This window comes from Aphis gossypii, chromosome X, assembly GCF_020184175.1.
Source record: "Aphis gossypii isolate Hap1 chromosome X, ASM2018417v2, whole genome shotgun sequence".
NCBI classification, from domain to species: Eukaryota; Metazoa; Arthropoda; class Insecta; order Hemiptera; family Aphididae; genus Aphis; species Aphis gossypii.
Genome location: NC_065533.1, coordinates 7,226,842 through 7,248,139, shown reverse-complemented (window position 1 = coordinate 7,248,139; position 21,298 = coordinate 7,226,842). Strand labels below are relative to the sequence as shown.

The window sequence follows — 21,298 nt, the reverse complement described above, 5'->3', positions numbered from 1 at the left end:
AAAATTCGTCAAAATCATGAATACTTGCAATATTTTGTGGTTAAAAATTTAAAAAAAAATGTTGTAAGTATAAGTAGCTAAGAATTGAAAGTGTAATACAAGATTTTTCATAAGTTTGGCTTACAATAATTAGATATAAAAGAAGTTGAGAATTGGCCAATTAAAGAAAATTCATTAAGTTTAAATTTTTACGAAAACAAAAGTTCACGTGTAAAATTACGATTTATTATCAAAAAATTTTATATTTATGTGATAGTTAAAAATTACTAGTCGTAGACACTTGAAACACACCAGTTGTTTAAATGGGCATTTTCTGTACATCATGAATTAGTTTTAAGGTATTCAGATCATTAAAACATTAACCACCTTTTTCACCACCCACCAGTGGAAAGTATATCCTAGGCTGACAAATTATCTCCGTTCACAATCATAAAACTAACATTATCTATTTTTTTTTTTTACATCATAAGATATTTCTCTGTTTGATAGTTTGGAAAACGTTGGTTATTACTTATTGGTAAATCATCATTATAATATATTCTATATACTTTTATTGCATACCTATTTAAAAAAAATAAATTCATATTTTTCTATTTTACAAAGCGTATAAATCTCTATCTTATTAATTAATAATTATCATTGCACCTTTATTAGCTATTTAACTGTAATGAAGAAAATTTTTAAACGAATCTCGAATACTTTGTACATAATATCTCAAATTATAAAATACTTTTATTATAAATAAATTTAAAAAATATTTAATATATATCTTAATATTGTGTTACATCTTACATTGATATCTATAAAAATTACAACAGTTATAAGCACATACAAATAAATTATAATTGTGAAGTGAAAAGAATATTTTTAATACCAGTTTTATTATTATAGTTTAACGTGATTGTTAGTCAATAACTTTTATAATTATTATTTTCTGAACTTGCATGTTTATTTATTCCATTGGTGGTGACAGTAATGGTATACAGGTAAGGTATACAGTAAATAACTTTCCTGGTCTCGTTGACACCTACTATTTATTTTTTATTGTAGTATATTTATATAATGGCGAATTTAATAAAAATAGACTTAAGTTCAATGTTAAGTCGTTAGAAACGATTACTTTTAAATTCATTAATATCGTTATAAGAAAAATATAATATAATACCGTATACAACTTTAAAAGTTATACATAAATACTTATTGATTTATAGTATAATAGAGACCAGACTTATAATGTATTAATATCTAATAATATCAATAATAATATTTATAATACCCATTACCCACCAGCCACCTATTTTATAAGGACATTATGTACTTGTTATAACTGAAATGGCTAAAGTACATAAAAATGTATTAATATTAAATTATGTAATGATTGCAAATAAAATTATGTTTAAAAATATCATAATGCATCATTTTTGTCACTGAAGTTCCTTTAGAATCTTTTAAACTACTCACTCAACATTAAACTTTTTTTTAAAGAAATAATCATTTTAAAACGCAAAGTTAGTATATTTAAATAACACGTTTATTTTTCTCATTTATTATAGGTATAACTATATGAGATATGGTATTTGTTGGCAATCCTAGAAAAGTCACTATACTTCAATATTACACACAATCACATGCAAATAACTGAACAATTATTTTTTTAAGCAATAAATTAAAACATAAGTTATACTTAATTAAAAACATATAGGTTTAATAGAGTAAATCATAACATTTATTAACACAATACCTAAATAAAAAAATAAAATCTAACAAATACAAATTCTTTAAATAATTGAATCGTCAAATTAAAAAAAAAATAACGTAATAACAAAAATGAGTTATATAATTATTAATTAAACATTGGAAATTGAATAATAGTTAATAAATGTATTTACAGTAAATTGTAACACTATTTCTCAATATGGTATTAATTGAACATATTGGGTATTAAGTGATTTAATAAATATGTAAAACTATACTTCAAAATCAAGGTAATATTTTCAAATGTGTGACATGAAAATTAAATGATTCATTAACGATTCAAAATTGAAATTGAGCACTTTTACATATGACCAAACTTGAACAGGTTACTTCAAATTCAAAAGAATTGTTCAAAAAAAAATTCAAACATGCCAAACGTTGCACACATTGTTTAGGCAATGTTATTTATTTTTAAACTTAATTTTAGTTTATACTCGGGGAATCGACGAAAAAAGAAACAAATAAATCAAAATATTCAATAACGAGTTGTTTACTAGAAGAAAGCTTGTACATACAACCTTGACGGCTTGACTATGTATTATATTTACTTACAAATTTATATAATGATGTATTTGTAATATTGGTCCGATTGCTCGTTAAACGTTATTCTATACACTATACAATAATTATTACTCATTAAAATATTAAATGTAAACTAATCAAAATCCAAATAAATTGTCAATCATAAATATTTATTATTAATATAATAATTTAAAATAAAAAAAGCAATACTAGGTCACAAGTCTCTAAACAAAAACCTGAGGAAAAAAATCACTAAAACGTATTTTTTACCAATCTATTTCTAAAAAAAGAGTGGTCAAGTGGGTAATGCTTTGCTGTACATGCAGTAGGTATAGATCGAGTAGGCCTTGAACATAGAGTCACTGTATTGGATGTGTTAAATTTGAATGCAATGATAGGTATCATTACCTGTATACAAAAAACGATTCTGAACAGAGATGATTAGTCAGCCTAGGATAAATTTTCCACTGGTGAGTGGTGAAAAAGGTGGTTTATATTTTAATGACCTAAATACCTCAAAACTAATTCATGATGTACAGAAAATGCCAATTTATAAACAAATAGTGTACCTATGTTTTAAGTTTATACGACTAGTAATATTTAACTACCTATAGCATAAATCTAAAATTGTTTGATAGTAAATCGTTATTTTACAAGTGAATTTTGGATCTCGTAAAAATTTAAACTTAAAATAAAAATTTTTTAATTGGGTCACCGCTCAATTATTGTAATCCAAACGTATGCAAAATTTTGTATTACATTTTCAATTCTTAGCAAAACGTATACAACATTTTTTATAAATTTTTAACTAAAAAATAATTTACAAATATTACATGATTTCGACGAATTTTCGTCAATATTTGAAATTCAAAAGCTAATAAAAAAAAAAATTGTAATTATGTATTCTTATAATTTTTGAATCACTATTATAAGACTAACTCATGAGGAACTTTGTAATTAATTTCCAAATACTTTGACTTAGCCAAAAACAATTCTAAATAACTGAAGAAATTTTCAAATATCTAAGACTTATACTTCTTGAATAATAACAAATATTTAAAATCGTTTAAGGATAAATCGTTACCGTTACGTGATTTCGTTTTAAAATTAAAATACTTATAAAATTTTTCCTTATAATAACACTTCGAATTGTTTACCTTAAATATCTATATAAATACAAAACATTTAATGCATTTTCAACTACAAATTACTTGCAAATTTTCGCGATTTTAACATATTTAAGCTCATAAAAAAAAAATTATAATTAACAGTTTTTGATTTTTTTTTTTAAACTTCATTAAGAACAACTTATAAGAAATGTTATATTAAATTTTCAAGTTTTTTGGGCACCCTTCATTTTTTTATCGAAACTTAAAAAAAAAATACTCAGAACAATCGAAAATTTCAGTTGTCTATAAATAGTTCAAAAAAGCCAGAATATTTTGAAAAATTAACCGCGTATAGATAACGCTAATATAAATATTTGGTGAAAATTTTAAGTATTTACAGTGATTCGTTTCTAGTTACTACAATATAAAAAATTTGATTTCTTTATTAAAACTACTGGAAACTTCTTACTTTTGACCTCTATAATGCACAATGGTCCAAGGATATTCAATTTAACACTGGAAACCAACCTATAAGTTTTAAATTGAAACATAATTTCGACAAGTTTTCGACACAGACACAAAAAAACACACATTATTATAATATAAATACATTCATCACTCCGACTCCGTTCAAACTCTAAAAGTATTACTAGGTAGCAATTAAGTCTCTAAACAAGTCTGCGGAGAAAAATCACTAAAACGTATTTTAGATTCTGAACGGAGTGAAGAATGTATTGATTTTACAATGATGTATGTTTTTTTTTTTTTGTTTTTTTTTTTTTGTGTCTGTGTACAGCATAACTAGTCGAAATAATGCTCCAATTTCAAACAATGGGGGTGGTTTCCGATGTAAAAGTGAATATCCTTGGTGCATTATAGAGGTAAAAAGTTAACATTTTCCAACAGTTTTCAAAAAAATCGAGAGAAAAACAAAAAAAAAATGACGGAAAAACGGCAATTTTTACGCAAAACCAGTTTTCGACCAAATCGATTTTTTTTTATGGTTGTAATTCAAAAACTAATCACTGAAAATACTTGAAATTTTCACCAAATGTTAATGTCAGTGGTATCCGTATATAGTTAAATTTTCAAAAAATTTTGACTTTTTTTGAGTTATTTATAGACTACTGAAATTTTCGATTTTTTTGAAAATTTTTTTTAAAGTGTCGATAAAAAATTTTTGGATGACCAAAAAGTTTTGAAAATTTAATACAAGGTTCCTTATGAGTTGTTTTTAATGTAGCTAAAAAAAATTAAAAATCGTTAGTCACAATTTTTTTTATAAGCGTTTTTAGTTCAAATTTTTACGAAATCTGTCGAAAACGCGAAAATTTGCAAGAAATTTTGAAGTTGAAAAATCATAAAATTTTTTTCTTTTATAACTAAGTTTTGAAAATTTGGTACAAGGTTCTCCATACATTTTTCTTCAAATATCTGTAAAAAAAACTCTACCGGATTCAGGCAAAAAATTTTTATGAGTGTTTGAAATTTAAATTTTTACAAAAACCGCGTTAAATAACAGTTTAGCCTCAAACGATTTTTGATATTTGTTATTATTCAAAAAGTATAAGTCGTAGATACTTGAAAATTTTACCAGTTATTAAGATTCGCGTTTTCTTTACGTGATTTAAATTTCAAAATATTTTGACTTTTTTGAGCTATTTATAGACAACTGAAATTTTCAATTTTTCTGAAAAAATATTTTTGAAGTGTCGATAAAATTTTTTTGGCCCTATCAAAATACTTGAAAATTTAATACAAGTTCCTCATATGTTATTCTTATAGTGATTAAAAAATTATAAGAATACATAGGCACAATTTTTTTTATTAGCATTTGAAGTTCTAATTTTGACGAAAATTCGTCAAAATTATGAATATTTGCGAAATATTTGAAGTTGAAAAATCATAAAATTTTTTGTGTTTATAACTAAGGATTAAAAATACAACACTAAGTTTTCCATAAGTTTACCTTCAAGTATCTATAGAGAAAACTCGAAGCATCATTATAGGAAAAATTTTAAGTGCGTTTGAATTTTAAATTTTAACGAAATAGCGTAATGATAACGATTTATCCTCAAACGATTTTAAATATTTGTTATTATTCAAAAAGTATAAGTCGTAGATACTTGAAAATTTTACCAGTTATTAAGATTCGCGTTTTCTTTACGTGATTTAATTTTCAAAATATTTTTTAATATAAGCTGGTTTTTTTAAACCACCTTTTTCACCAACCACTAGAAATTATATCCTAGGCTGACAAATCATCTTCGTTCAGAATCGTTTTTCGTATACAATGATAACTATCATTGGATTCAAATTTAACACTCCTATAATATATAATAATGATCCATACAGCACCTAATGTACAGCAGAGCGGTACTCACTTGCCGACTTTTTTTACCAATGTAGTTCTCATAATAATTTCAATATTATATTACAATTTGATAGATTATAAAAATAATTTAAGTAAAATATGATAATTTATTAAAAATATGAAATAAAATTGTTTATAAAGGTGACAATTTTATTTGTTGTGTTTACAGTAGCACAATAATGAAATCCCACACTGTACAATGTACATTGGTATAGGTCCCTACACTATTTACAGCATTAGCACATATTTTAAAATAATATGCATTTTCATATTATACAAGATACACCTAAATATGAGTAATTTTATTGAATTTTTTAACAAATTAAAAAATTATGAACATTAAAAATTAATAGGTATATTAAGTAAAAATACTCAGGTAAAAGTATTAAAGTTAAAAACTCATGTTATGGTACTTAAATGTTAATTATAGTTACAAGATATGTGTAAATAATAATTAATAATACTCTTCACTCTTAGATTTTATAAACAATTTACTAATTACTGATAACTCATTTGTATAATTTATTATCATAATTCAATAAATTATAAATAATTAATAATAATTTCTAATACAAAATGTATTTAACTGTATTATCCCTTTAAAAATTTTATGATAACTTTGTATTGATAAATTAGCATTATGAAAATAAAATTTAGATAGTTAAAGAAGCTGTTTTTACTGTTTATTTAAATACTATAATCTACTAGAAATTAATAATTCTTAAAAATGAATTTATAGTTAACATAATAAATTGTATTAAAGAAAAATAAATTATATTAAGTATATTATAGCCAATTGTAAAAGTTTGAGTTCATTAAAAAAAATTATACACAGTACAAATTTTTTTTTCTTAAACATAACAGTAGGTAATACATTAAATTGAATAAGATAACTTTTAGAGCTCTTGAAACATGGAATATAGGAATGTATAATTTTATTTTTAAATATTTTATTAAAATACATTATTACTTTTCATAAACATATTATTCTCCTAATGATACTCATCACTTAGTTTTAAAAACAAGTTCCAGTTAACTAATTTAAACCATTTAGCAATTCTTGTTAATCATTTAATCATCAGCTTAGGTGTAAATTATAAATAAATAATAATGAAATACAAAAATTACTAACTATATTATCCTTTCATAAATAAACTAAGAATTTATTATAGTTTATATCATCTTAAATTTTAGTTATATCTGAACAAAACTATTGAATAAGTCAGTATAAATTATAATATATATCTGATCAAAAATACTTTAGATACTACAGTTTAGTTACTAATACTAATAAAAAATAACACTAATTTTTTAAAAATAATAAAATGTATTGAAAAAAAGATAATATATTTTTAAGTAAACTACTAAGTATGAGTTACATAAAATAAATTTAAAAAGTGGCAGGTATACTAAAAAGAATTTTTTTGTTTTAATCTCTTCTCAAAATAATAATATAATTTAATAAAAGTTAAGCCATTGAATATTTATCAATTTAATTATTTTACTTTTAAATATTTTGTTAAGACACATTTATACACCATTTAAACATAATAACTTTTGATATTTACTTTTTATTCAGAAACACTGTATATCTACCATATTTTTTAAAGCTATATTGACTGCGTTCAACATCTCTTCAATTTTTTGGCGTTCATCAATAACACCCTCCTCTTCAGTCATAACTTCTTCAAACGATCGATTTATAACATATGGTGTAAAAACTTTTTCGTCTAACTCCTGTTCAAAAGTTTCTAAAACTAATTTCACCATTTTGTGATGGATGCGTTTTGGCACAAAATCCCTTATAATTTCTTTAATAAAATCAAAGTAACATTGTGTTAAGGACTTATGGATCTTTACTTGTTTTGAGGTTTCAATATCATTATCTAAATCGTTTATGCCAGACAACATTTGTTTGAAAAGTTGTATGTAGTTCTCGTTTTCTTTTTTTTTGTTATCTTCTAAACTTACACATTTATGGTTTTCAGTATTTTTAATTGAGTTATTGCTCATAAATGCTGCAATATTTGCATCTTGAAAATCACTTGATGATCGAACCAATTGAATTAAAAAATTTGGGTTGGTTGTGTTTAAACACGATTGATAAGTCTCAATAAATGACTCTATAAAGTCTTTCAAATTATTTAAATTTTTGTCTAACATATTGTTAAGGACATTTCTTACCTGAAATCAAATGTTATAATTATATATTTATTATTGTATAGGTAAAAATAAATGTTAGTTTAGTTATTAATGAATGTTGGAAAAATTGATGATTTTTATTTGACTTTTCTGTGTAGGTATCATAAATTATAGGTATAATTATTAAACTCAAACGCAGCAGTTAATAAGTTGTAAAATGTATAGCAATATAATATTGTACATAAATGAAAACTGAGTTTAACAGAGAAAATAGTGTAGGTATGTGTAAATGCAAACACAATACTTATTTATCATTATTTGTATGCTATATTCCTATATTTGGCATTTAATTTTAATCATTGTTGATGTTTATTATTATTTTTTTATCTTTAAATAAATAAATAAATTAGAAAAACATATTAAAATTACTTGCTAAAAATATAAACTTTCAGTTTTTAGTCTTCACTTAAAAAATATACATCCTATATTTCAACAAAAAATTTGATTTTTAAAATCATACTTACATCAGAATTTATCCGAGGAAATCTTTTTAATGTTTCCAAAACATTTTCATCTATTGCATCGAAAATTTTCAACATTTCAACACGAACAAAGTCAACACTTGACATTGATGGTTCAATAAGATTACTAAGCTGTCTTGATATCATGTGTTCAAGTGCTTTTTCGTTAACAAATGAGCTTTTTGTGATCCCAGAAGTGTTTAATAAAATAACACCTATTTGTTCATCAGTTAAATCGTGAAGTGGATTAATTTGGTTTATTTTATCCAAGTACTCTTCATTAATAATTTCAGAAATACGTGCGCCACCCATAACTATTGTATCAGAAACATCTTTTCTATTACCTAATATTGTATCGGTATACGATTTTGATATATTTTTCAGTAAATTTAATATAAAAGACACCTTGCTGTCTGGTGTTTGCAATGTTTTTAATTCGGTTTCTAATCTTGTTTTAGTATCTTGTAAGTTTTTGTGTAAGATTGGATATGTTTTTTTGATATGTTTAACAAGTATATCCTGGAGTGTTTTTGCAAGGACTTTATTACCATGCTTTTTATATATGTCAGGATAGTGTAATCTTAAAAAATCTTTTTCACTTTTTAATGTTTCTTTCATTGATTTGTTATCGTTTATATCTTTCTGGCTTCTGTTAACAACTCCAATAATACCAAGTTTTACTGGTATTTTATGACCACAGAGTAATTCAGTAGTATCTTGTATTGTACCCTTGTCTATTAAGTCCAATTTTGTAACTACTGCAATTGTTCGAATCCCATTAGGATCCATTTTTCTTGCAATTTTTAAGCTTTCAGAAGTAGTTGGATCGGTATTAGCCGTTACCACTGCTAAAATAATAGAATTTTCTAGTTGTACATATTTTAAGATGAGCTCTTGAATTTGCTCATCTATATCTTCCGGCTGATCCCCAACTGGAACTTTAGTTATACCAGGAAGATCAACAAATGTAAGATCATATGATAGTGTAAAAACTTTTAAAACAATAGATTCATGCGTTATTCCCTTATTAGAACCAGCCAAAACATCCGTTTGTTTTTCAATCTCGTACCTTACTTCATCGAAATTGTCATAAATTGTTTCCGGTTTATGAAGAAAAGTTGCCCAACTTTTTATGTCATTATTTTTAGTCAATTTGATTACATTGTCTCTTTCCTCTGTTGTATACCTGATCATTTGTAATATCAAAGGAGCACGAGTTACAATACCTGTACCTCGTGGTAAAAACGAACGTCCAACCAGACTCTCCAGAACAGAGCTTTTTCCCGAACTCTGAGATCCAACGACAACTATTTGAGGTAGATCAATTTTATGTTCGCCAATCACAGCAAAAACATCTTGTAGTTTGTTTATGATTTGAATTAGAGATTCCATTTTTAATTAAGTTAACAAAACCTATAATATAAAAAAAAATATTATTATTAATTATTATGGTATAATATGTATCATTATTTTAATTATTAATACTATTAATACCATTTTAGTATATAGTACTACACAGTCTACATACAATATTATTACAAAATAGATATAATTATTAAATTATAATAAAATATATGGTATATTATTTCAAAATGTTTAATCTATATTTTAAATATGATTTATAGCTATAGCATTTTAGTAAACTGATAAATCAAAAATAATCTAACTAACCATTATGAAATCAAAAGCTAAGTATACTTATACTTATGAAGGTATTATAAAAATGAATACTTTCAGTTAAACTTTCAATTGCAACTTAATTCATAATACCCACAATTAAGATTATTATTATAAAGGATCCTTTCCAAACAATGCATTGAAAAAAAAATCTAGAAGGTTTCTATGTCCAACAGTAATCTCAAAAATAAAATAAAAATATTTAAAAATAATAATACTATTAAAATATTAATATTATAGGTAGGGTGGCCTTTTTTTTAGTATATTTAGTATAGTTATATGTAAATAATCAATATCCGTTATTTTATTTAAAAAAAAAACAATACAATTTTTTTTTACATAAGCTATATTTAAAGAAAATTAGTTATTAAATAATACAATATTAAAGTTGTTTTCACTTGGCTTCCATTAACCGAGACCAAATTAATGACCAGCCAGAACACCGGGATATGCTGTTAAAACTAGGATGAATGGCAAGCCTAATCATAGGACATAGATATTATAATAAATAGAATAATTAGTAATAAGTCTATGAATAATATTTAATTATTATTAATTATAAATTATCAAAATCAGTCTTGTTAAAATATGTAGTATAGTGGAATTTTAATATTTAATAGTATTTCATTGAAGTAAACTTCAGTTATAAGTACTATAAGGAACTAGTATAAGTTATAAAAAATAATTAATATCTAAAAAAAATACTTATATAATAACAATATTTTCTGATGTACTCAGGTATATGTATAATTGTATATGGGTGATCATTTAACATACGGAGCAATAGAAATTATTTTATAATTATGTTTAAGTCTTTGGTTCTAGATGTTTTTTAAAATCCTCACAGTCATTGCGGTACTCATCAATACTAATGCAGAAGAAGATACAGCTATAATTGTATCTCCTGGAGCCTTTTTTGACGAGGTACTAGAGGCCATTTTATAAGACAAAAGCATTCCTCTAATCTATACACAGAAATTGCAAGACAATTACCCAGATGATAATTTGGAAAATATAAAAAAAAAACTGGGGGGTTGAAAATTACTGTGAAAATAAAAACACAAACTACTGCAACATTGTGAACCAAACAATAGATATATTAAGTACCATAAATAAAAACATAAGAGAAAGCGATACAAAAATGTTAGATTTTAATAAAGGCCTATTCAATAGTAGATCTAAAAGGGGAATTCAATTTTTGGGAGTTTATATCACTTCTGGTGTAATGTCGCAACAGAAAAACAATTAAAAACTTTTTACACAAATGAAGAATTGTTGGATCAACAAATTAACAAATTTAAAAACGTTTTCGCATCAGACCATAAAGATCTTACTAACATAATTACAGAACTCAATAAATACACAAAAAATACTAAAAACAATATAAAATTATTAAAGGATAGTTCTTCAAAATTTATAAATGAAGAAAATATAAATAACTTACAAGAAAAAACAAATCAGGAGAATATGGTTCAATAAGAAATAATTTACAATTTAATTTCAGCAATTCTAAAAATCACAAACAATGAAAGAGATACAAATATTCATTTACACTGTAAGCTACATAAAATTCCAGCAAGGATCATAAAATCAAAAATACTGTATAACGATTTAACAAAATTGAAAAGAGCAATCGAAAGAGATGGATATGAATTAACATACCATTAGAACATTTTCATACATATTATAACTTACCAATTACCAAACGTCAATTTTCAAAATCGAAAATTCTAATTAAAATCAAAATACCTATTCAAGAAAAATCGGCAAAATGGACACTATATCAATATATTCCAACTCAGTTTAAGTTTCACGAGTCTATTTGTATTATATACTCAGAAAAAACATATATAGCAATAAATTCCATGAATGGTGAACACAAGATAATATCAGGAATCGGCCTACAACACTGTGACCCACCAAACACGGACCTATGTTATATTCCAAAATTTTTATCTGATATTACTCTTTCCCCAAAATGCGTAGAAGCAATTTTTAAAAACAAAAAATTAGATATAATTAATCAATACTGATATTTCCAATGCATTAAACAATATGATGACGACTCTATAATAATAAAACAAATAGGAATAAACGCATATGCCAAACTAACCCACAACCTACCTTAAGCATAAAAAAAGAAATATTAAATATAACCAAAACAGAAGAACTTAAATTAAATTACAATCATCTAGGATTAATAAAAATAACCTTTCCGTGTAACTATGAACTATTAAGAAATGATATCGTTTTAATACCAAAAATGTACCCTTGAGAAACCAACAATTTAAAAACATACTCAATCAAAAGGGTATTACCAGTATCATGGACAAAAATTAAATCGTTAAAAAAAAACCATGAGAACAAAAAAGAAAGTATATCCTTTTCAAACCTGACAGAAATTTTAAATCAAAATTGGATCAATGAAATTCCTAACTTTCACGTAACAAAACAAATACAAAACCCCAAAAAATACTTTAATGATATAATACTAAAGAAAATACCACATACTACAAATACATATTTGAAATATTTTCTTTCAAAAGTATTTTATAAGCACCTACATATCAGAGTATTCAAAGTATTTAACATACAGTTTTTTTACGTTTCTATAAATTTTCTACTAAAACACATTTGAAGCACATTGAAACCAAGATAAGTAGATAATTTATTCACAGAAGGAAGCAATAAAACTAATTAGAGTAGGTATAAAATATTTATTAATCACAATTTACAAATAGATACTTTAGCTTTTTATAAATAGTTAATACATGCATTTAATCTCATTGATTCAATCATTTAAATTGCCACCTATCATAAATAAATTAGTTAAAAGTGTAGTATGGAAATATTAGTCATTAGAATAAAACAATTGAAAATACAAAAAAAAGAGTATTTAGTCCAGTATCAAAAAAGTAATTGAAATACCTAATAAGTATTTAAAATATACTTGCATTTGAAAATAATTGGAATTTAAGTATTTAAATTAACAATTGATACAACAATGAATAGAAATTTACTTTTTTAAAGTTGTAACCAAAATGTTTGCAAATGATAAAAAAAATAAAAAAAAAAAATTTTCTACTAAATAAGAGATTTAAATTTTAAATTTTAAAATATAATATTTATTCGACATATTGTAATTAAAAATTACTATTTTTTTTTCAACTACTAGGTTTAACTTGGTACCAAGTATTCAAAGCTTAAATAGCTTTACAAATTTAAATAAAATAATTATTTCTCATATTGATTTAAAATATATTAATTTATTTGCATCCCACATTTAAATAAAATGATAATTTAAATTGTTTTTGTATTTGTTAAAATAAAATAATAATAATTAAAATTTTTAAATACATACATTAAAATTTATGTATTACATTTGATATTAGAAATCTATATATATATTTTTTAAGTATAAGTATAATTGAGGGGTTCAGATTTTGTAATAAAATAAATCCATAAAAACAGCACCAAAAAAAGTATTTATTAAATTTAATTCTAAAAAAAAAATTTAAATAACACATTAAATTTAATATTAAAAAAGGAATTTTTGACCATATATTTGGTGAGCTACTTACGTCAAAACTCATCCTATTGGGTGCTAATCTAAGTTTTTCACTGGTTTTATAATTTCTGGCAATGATAATATAGTCCAAGTATAATATACATAGAGATATATTACATTTTCATGAAAATTATGTAAAAATAAAGAAAAAAGAACCAAATATGAAAAAAAGCAAAATAAAGTTTACTTCATTGAAATCAGAACAATTTAAAATGTTTTATATAATATAAGAATTATCTTTCTATCACACTCCCATGAAAAGAAGCATTTGCTAAACAATTCGAGCCCTATTTATAAGTAATACAAAATTTTAAAGAAACCATTTTTATTAAATTATACTAGTTGCAGTACCAACCTATTAACAAACCTTGCCCAAAGATAATTATAACCAAGATAGGTACCTAATTTATTCTCAATAAATCTAATAAATGGGTACCTAATGATTACACTAATTAGAGTATAAGATATTTTTTTTTCGTGCGTGTAAAAATAACCAATTTGTTATCAGAAATAAATGAAAACCTACTATATTAATAAATATTGATTATAAAACATTGCATAATATATAAAATTTAAAAGGTTCAACCAATGGTTAATTAATGTTTATTCAATATAAACAAAGCTATATTATTATATTAATAAAAAAATGTTCATTAAAAACATATAATTCATTTAGTTAAATTGTGGATTATTTGTTTTATTGTAAAATAAGTAATAAAATTCTCAAAATAAAACTAACCACTAAGCTTCTAAAGCTTGATATTTTTAACTTTGTTACTTAGGTATAAAAAAAGGGTATCGACTAATTATATGCTATATAGTTATTATTAGAAAATAATTGTAAGAAAGGGTATTTCAGTCATGTTGGGAGTAATTTCAATAATTCTGTCTTTGCATACAAAAATTATTTTTATCATTCATGCATAGAATGTTACTTGTGGTGTGCAGGAAAAGCTTTTTACTATTTCTTTTACAACAGTCAAACACACACACACACACACACACACACACACACACACACACATACACTAATTAATAATCACTTACTACGTACACTTACAAGGCCAGTATTCCCGTAGGTAGGTACTTGGAAAAACGCCTAGGTGGCTAAGTATATTGAAACTAAACGAAGTATATTATTTTAAAAGGACAATATATGCAATACTACGCGTTGCTAGATTTAATCGTAGAGTGCATTTAACTACCTAGTTTTTTAGGTAGCATTTAACTATCTAGTGTATTTAACTATTAACAAAGTTAAAGATTAACTATGTAACTATATATAACTTATAAGTTTATAACATTATAGTATATCGTAGGATTTTTTTCAATGTATTAATTTTTACTCATGATGTGACTAATATAAGTAAAATGTAGTACCTACTACTTTAAATGTATGTAAGACGGAGACAATCCACACGGGGTGTAGCGTCTTTTAAAAATAAAAATGTAACGATAATACTTCTGGAAAAAATTTAAATGTTTTAGATACAGGACCATTGATTTAAAAATTAATCTATGGTTATAAGTTATTATTTACTTATTACTATAAATAATTAAATATCGATACAAATTGTACATTTTATATACGCGGCTAGTTCGTTGGTGGAACCAGTGACGCCGATATCATCTGAAATTAATAGGTACCAAAAACATATTTGCAGTAGGTTTACCTACAGGGCTGTATTTACGCCTAGGGCGACATCAATTCTAAATCCGGCCCTGTCTCCATTACGCACCAGTTAAGAGTTAGAGGTTCATTAAATCCCTTATCATTATACTAATTTTACTATAGTTATAAGCAAATTGTCTTCTTAAAACATGATAGTTAGAAACCTGATATTTACCAATTCCAAAAATAAAAGCTAATCAAGCTGTTTGTGCCGAGAACGATACAGTAATAATTCGATATTAACTCCGTGTGACCATATCGCATTATCACACAACGACTGCCGTGTGTTACGACCGTATTTAAAGTTTAGCTGCGCGGAGTGGAGTGGTACGGGGTTACCCCGCAAAATGTTTGTCCACTACTCCGCTTGTCTAAACTTTGAATAAGTATAACTCATAAACTACTCACCCTAAGTTCGATTTTTATGTATCAAAATACTCAAAAAATTATTCTGCTTTGGAATATGAAATTAAAAATCTACGTTGTCATTCAGAAAAGTAAAAAACTTAAAAAATTATAAGGATAAAAAATATTTTAAAATATAATTTTTTTTATAAAAATGTTGTTTTTTTAACAATTTGAAACTATGTGAAAAAAATATTTTCAAAAACATGAATACTTTTGGAATTAATGAGTTTTGTTTGATAAAAAAAATCACCCATGTATATGAAGTAATCACAGCAACACAATTAGATAAAAATATACAATAAAATAAATTTAATAACGAAGTACTGCCCTTTTGACCCAACAGAATAAAATGTAACTCACAAGTTGTCGGCGTTATGCTGGCCAGCTAGCAACCTATACCATAATAATAAAAATAATAATACAAGGCATTACAAGCTCATGGACCGTGGTGATTTACGCACACGAGATACAAAACATATAATGATGATAATAATTAAATAAATAGGTACGACAATTTGTGACAAGTATACAAAATAATATTAATAAAAAAATTAATGTTGCAATTAGCACCTAAAAATATATGATATAGGTACCTAGTTAAAAATTATCGGTTCCAACACAAGCAAAATATTATATAAAGTTAAATGTCGATTATTGAATTTCGCCATTTGTCATAAAACAAATAACAATTACCTAAATCTAAAATTTGTTTAAACTATGGTACTATACTCTGTTGACTTGTTATGAAAATCTGTGTGTGTCGGGTCTCGTGTGTAAAGTTTATTTTAAAATATTAGCGTGCAGGATTATGAGAACGTTGGAACCTACATAATAAATATTACTACATTTATCAAGCATAATATTGAAAACTAGTAAAAACAAATTGTACACGAACTATGTTTAATTATTACCCAACAGTATTTACTTAAAAATTATTAAAAGATTTTAAAATTGTACCGAAAAATTAATTAGAAAATTATATTTAATTTTATCACCATAAAATAAAACACATTACAGGCATTGATAAATCGATAATCGAATAAATCATAATGTTTTCAATAATCAGTAAATATCAATAAAATAAAAAAGACGCAACATTTAAAATACCATATAAATAAAATTACTAAATACTCAACAACACACAATAACAATTAAAAACAATACTGTTTATTATATTTATTACAGTTTTAGGCATTTATTAATTTTTGTCAGTCAATTTAACTTCTTTTGGAAATATATAAAACCCAATTTAATTTTAAATTATACATAAATTAATAATAATTTTATTTATTTATTCATAATATTTAATTTTTATTTATTCACTCATTATACCTACCTAGATATATTTTTATAAATTGTATTGATACTAAAAGATGTATCATTATTTTATTGAGTTTTTTAAGGGCAAAATTACATTAACGATATGTACTAGAATACTGGATATTGAATTATTTGAATGCAATTATTGTCTAAAATAAATTTAATTTTGTTGACGTTGAATTGTTAAATTGTCAGGTCTAATAATATCTAATAATATGTATATTATAACTTATAAATGTTAATTATTAATTAACTATTAATAACCTTTAAAAACATCATAACATAATTAAAAAACAAAATCAAAATAGGTACGCCACTTATGAATAGAAAAACCTAGTTGCAAAATATTTAATTTCTAGTATATTAATAATACCATTTGAAAATAATAAATTCCATAACATGTGTATATTACCTATGTACCTATTATTATATAAATAATATTATTAATAGGGCTAGGATTTATATGCAATAAAAAATTGTAAAATATGCATTTTATTTACCTTGACATGCAAAAATATGGAAAAACAAATTTTTATTATTTCTAGAATATTGTTATTTATCATAATTCAAAATTTATTATTACATTAAAATGTTAAATATTAGTTTATAATTTATATTATCATCACATTTACAATAAATATTAGTTTATATTATATTATTATTACATGCTACTATGATGCGTTGTTTCAATAATTTTCAAATACGAACATCTGGCGGTTTGAACGTAAAATAGATTTATACTGACTAAAACTCCTTCCCGCATCACACAAGGTTACTAGTAAGGTATTGGTCCATATTTAAATAACGCGATTTGTCCTGGAGTTAAATAAATATCGATATCTTAGATATATTTTATAAATTTTATTGATTCTAAAAGATGTATCATTATTGCATTGAGTTTTTTGAGGTCAAAATTACATTAACGATAGGTACTAGAATACTGGATATTGAATTATTTGAATGCAATTATTATCTAAAATAAATTTAATTTTGTTGACGTTGAATTGTTAAATTGTTAAGGAACATGAATACCTACCTAATAATGTGTATATTATAATTTATAATTGTTAATTAACTATTAATAACCTTTAAAAACCTCATAACATAATTAAAAAACAAAATCAAAATAGGTACGCCACTTATGAATAGAAAAACCTAGTTGCAAAATATTTAATTTCTGTATATTAATAATATAATTTAAAAATAATATATTCCATAATATGTGTATATTACCTATGTACCTAATATTATATAAATAATATTATTAATAGGGCTAGGATTTATATGCAATAAAAAATTGTAAAATATGCATTTTATTTACCTTGACATGCAAAAATATGGAAAAACAAATTTTTATTATTTCTAGAATATTGTTATTTATCATAATTCAAAATTTATTATTACATTAAAATGTTAAATATTAGTTTATAATTTATATTATCATCACATTTACAATAAATATTAGTTTATATTATATTATTATTACATGCTACTATGATGCGTTGTTTCAATAATTTTCAAATACGAACATCTGGCGGTTTGAACGTAAAATAGATTTATACTGACTAAAACTCCTTCCCGCATCACACAAGGTTACTAGTAAGGTATTGGTCCATATTTAAATAACGCGATTTGTCCTGGAGTTAAATAAATATCGATATCTTAGATATATATTTATACTCTATACTTACAATAATTCGATGGATAAACCAAAAACTATCGATTTTATGAAAAGAACACCATTTAAAATTAACAATAAATTATAAAAATTTGAAAATTTAAGATAAAAAAAAATCAAAATTCCAAAAGTCTATAAATATGCGATTATATGCATTGTGTTCAAAATATGCAAAAAAAATTGGTTCTATTTAAACGAGAATAAACCAAATCGTGGACAAATCTGACAACTATTAAATTTGGACTTAAGGAAAAAAACATGCAAATGCATATAAATCCTAGCCCTAATTATTAATAATCTATTCAATTATGGACGTAGCGTATAATAAACATTTATTAATTATACATTTTATACTCACGAATAATATAGGTAAATTGTTGACAAAGCGACGATGTCGTCAGAACGAGTAAATAAGTACTTGATGTCTTGATACAAAAAATATACTCGCTGACCGCTGTATGAACAAACTTCACCAAAAAAATTCTATTAGTAATTTATAATATTATAAAATTACGTCCGATCTTCTTGGAGAGAACAAACAACCTACCATGCGGACCGCGATCTGAAGAATGAACTATGGTGATGTGCACTGTGCAGTCGCCAGTTACGGGTGGATGGCCGATATGACTGTGTCCGGTGCCGTAGTGTAATAAATAGTACATTTTTGACTCCCACCAAAGGATCGCCGTCGGACGGCGGTCATCAGGAAAATCGTCGATAATCTCAAAATATCAACGAATCAAAAAATAGGAATTAGAGACCCATAAGATTTGCGTAATTTTGTGTATCATTCTAAATAATATATTACTATTATACCATAAACAAACTTTATTATTTTCATTAAATTTTACGATAGTTAGGCCAAAACTGTTGGTCATACTTGTAAACATATTACAATAAAAGCAATAAGCATTGAATGATTAGGTATATATTATATTAAAATGAACATATTTAAATTACATAAAATAAAATTCTTCGCTATCATGTTAATTGATAATTTTAAAAATATAGGTAAATTCTTACACAGCTATACGATAATATATTAATTTAGTATAATATTTTATTAGGTAGGTACCTACCTAGAAATTAAAAGGTTTTGCAAATTTTTTTTATGTTGAAAATTAAAAAAAAATTTTTTATAAATGCGTGTTTATTGAAAACGAAAAGTATGTTATAATTTCATAATTCTTCTCACATAATATTAAGCCGTCAACGTGGATAGACGTATGGTACATACAAAGCAGGTTGTTATTTTTTCTTTTCCAAAAGTGTTGTTTTTTAGGACTTTGTTCATATCAAGCCCTCAAAAAAAAAAAATTGTCTGCCCCAGACTGGTGATCCCGTACGCATTTAGATTTTAGATGTAAACGGAAACGAAAGTTGCAAATTCCAGTGCAGTGGTGAAACGATCGCGACGAATAGTCCGGCGGCGAAATGTCCGGGTTCGCTAAATAAAAGTTCAGTGGCGAATGCTGAGTGCTGACTCCGGAGTGTGGCCGTATTGCTCATTTATCATAATTCATAATGCATTATGATTTATAGTTCTATTTAATTTATAATTTATATCAAAGCATAAAATATTAACACAGACATTTGTATTTATTTATAAATTTATAAAAATTAATACAATTGCCACGCACTCGTGTAAACGTAAATTAAATCATTGGCGAAGCGCAACATATTGAGCATGGTCCGAGTGGTTACTTGAATGGTAGTCTGTGTTACCGTAGCTGATGGACGGAGGAGCGAGTCTTGAATTAAACAATATTTCACACTTTCACAGCAATAAAAAGTATAGCATAATTTGCGCACACAGCTATCGCATTCTCTGTTAATAAATGTTACGATCAAAATAAACACAGACAAGTATAACAGATAATAATTTCAATATTTCATCTGTTTAAATTAAATTTTTGTCGTGTTTTTAAATACGTAATATATTATTGGTGACAAAATAATTTTTGTATTTATACTAATTATTATGTTTGTATTCTTAAGCATGAGACGCATGCTGAGCATGCCCGGAGAATTCGTCTCTGTAAAAAGTTTATGATGGATTTTTACTTTTTAAGAACAACGATTGATGTACGAACTATACGATGTATATGTATTGAATAATGATTAATGATTATCTATAATAATATTTGTATACATATTTTATATTATTTATAAACCATAGTAATACGAGCATTTTGAATATTTTAGTTTAAATATTCGTTGATAATTATTCATATAAGTATGTAACATTGTAACTATTATAAAATGGTTCAGAAATTCAACAATGTTTATTATTTTAAAACAGACATAACAATACTATATTATCTAGGCGTGTAGTCTTATGGTTTTTCCAGTGAATACTGAATGACGCGACGTCCGATAATGTGTTTGTGTTTGGATAAATTATATTATATTATACGAGTGTGTCGTATAATATTTATTTATAAATTTTATATTTTATTTACTGTATTATACGCATAATATGATAATTGATAAAACACTGACTATAACAAAATTCAATATACATGATATACTGTCGTCGGAAGACCTCAGTT

General features: G+C 24.6%; 1 protein-coding gene across 1 annotated transcript; it reads right to left on the bottom strand.

Annotated features, from left to right (window-relative positions):
- Positions 1–7,073: 7,073 nt before the first annotated feature.
- Positions 7,074–19,402, bottom strand: LOC114123267 (dynamin-1-like protein). Its single transcript, XM_050207730.1, has 4 exons — positions 19,294–19,402; positions 19,105–19,213; positions 8,427–9,836; positions 7,074–7,944 (listed from the first exon to the last, which is right to left on the bottom strand). The coding sequence occupies exons 3-4, from the start codon at positions 9,813–9,815 to the stop codon at positions 7,336–7,338; spliced, it is 1,998 nt and encodes a 665-aa protein (XP_050063687.1). The 5' UTR covers positions 9,816–9,836; positions 19,105–19,213; positions 19,294–19,402; the 3' UTR covers positions 7,074–7,335.
- Positions 19,403–21,298: the final 1,896 nt, after the last annotated feature.

What these genes read in the sequence shown, in the direction of transcription:
- LOC114123267 (XM_050207730.1), bottom strand. Translation starts at nt 9,815, where the DNA reads ATGGAATCTCTAATTCAAATCATAAACAAACTACAAGATGTTTTTGCT. An exon ending in TTCCTCGGATAAATTCTGAT is followed by an intron (nt 7,945 to 8,426) that starts GTAAGTATGATT and finishes ATTTGATTTCAG; the next exon opens with GTAAGAAATGTCCTTAACAA.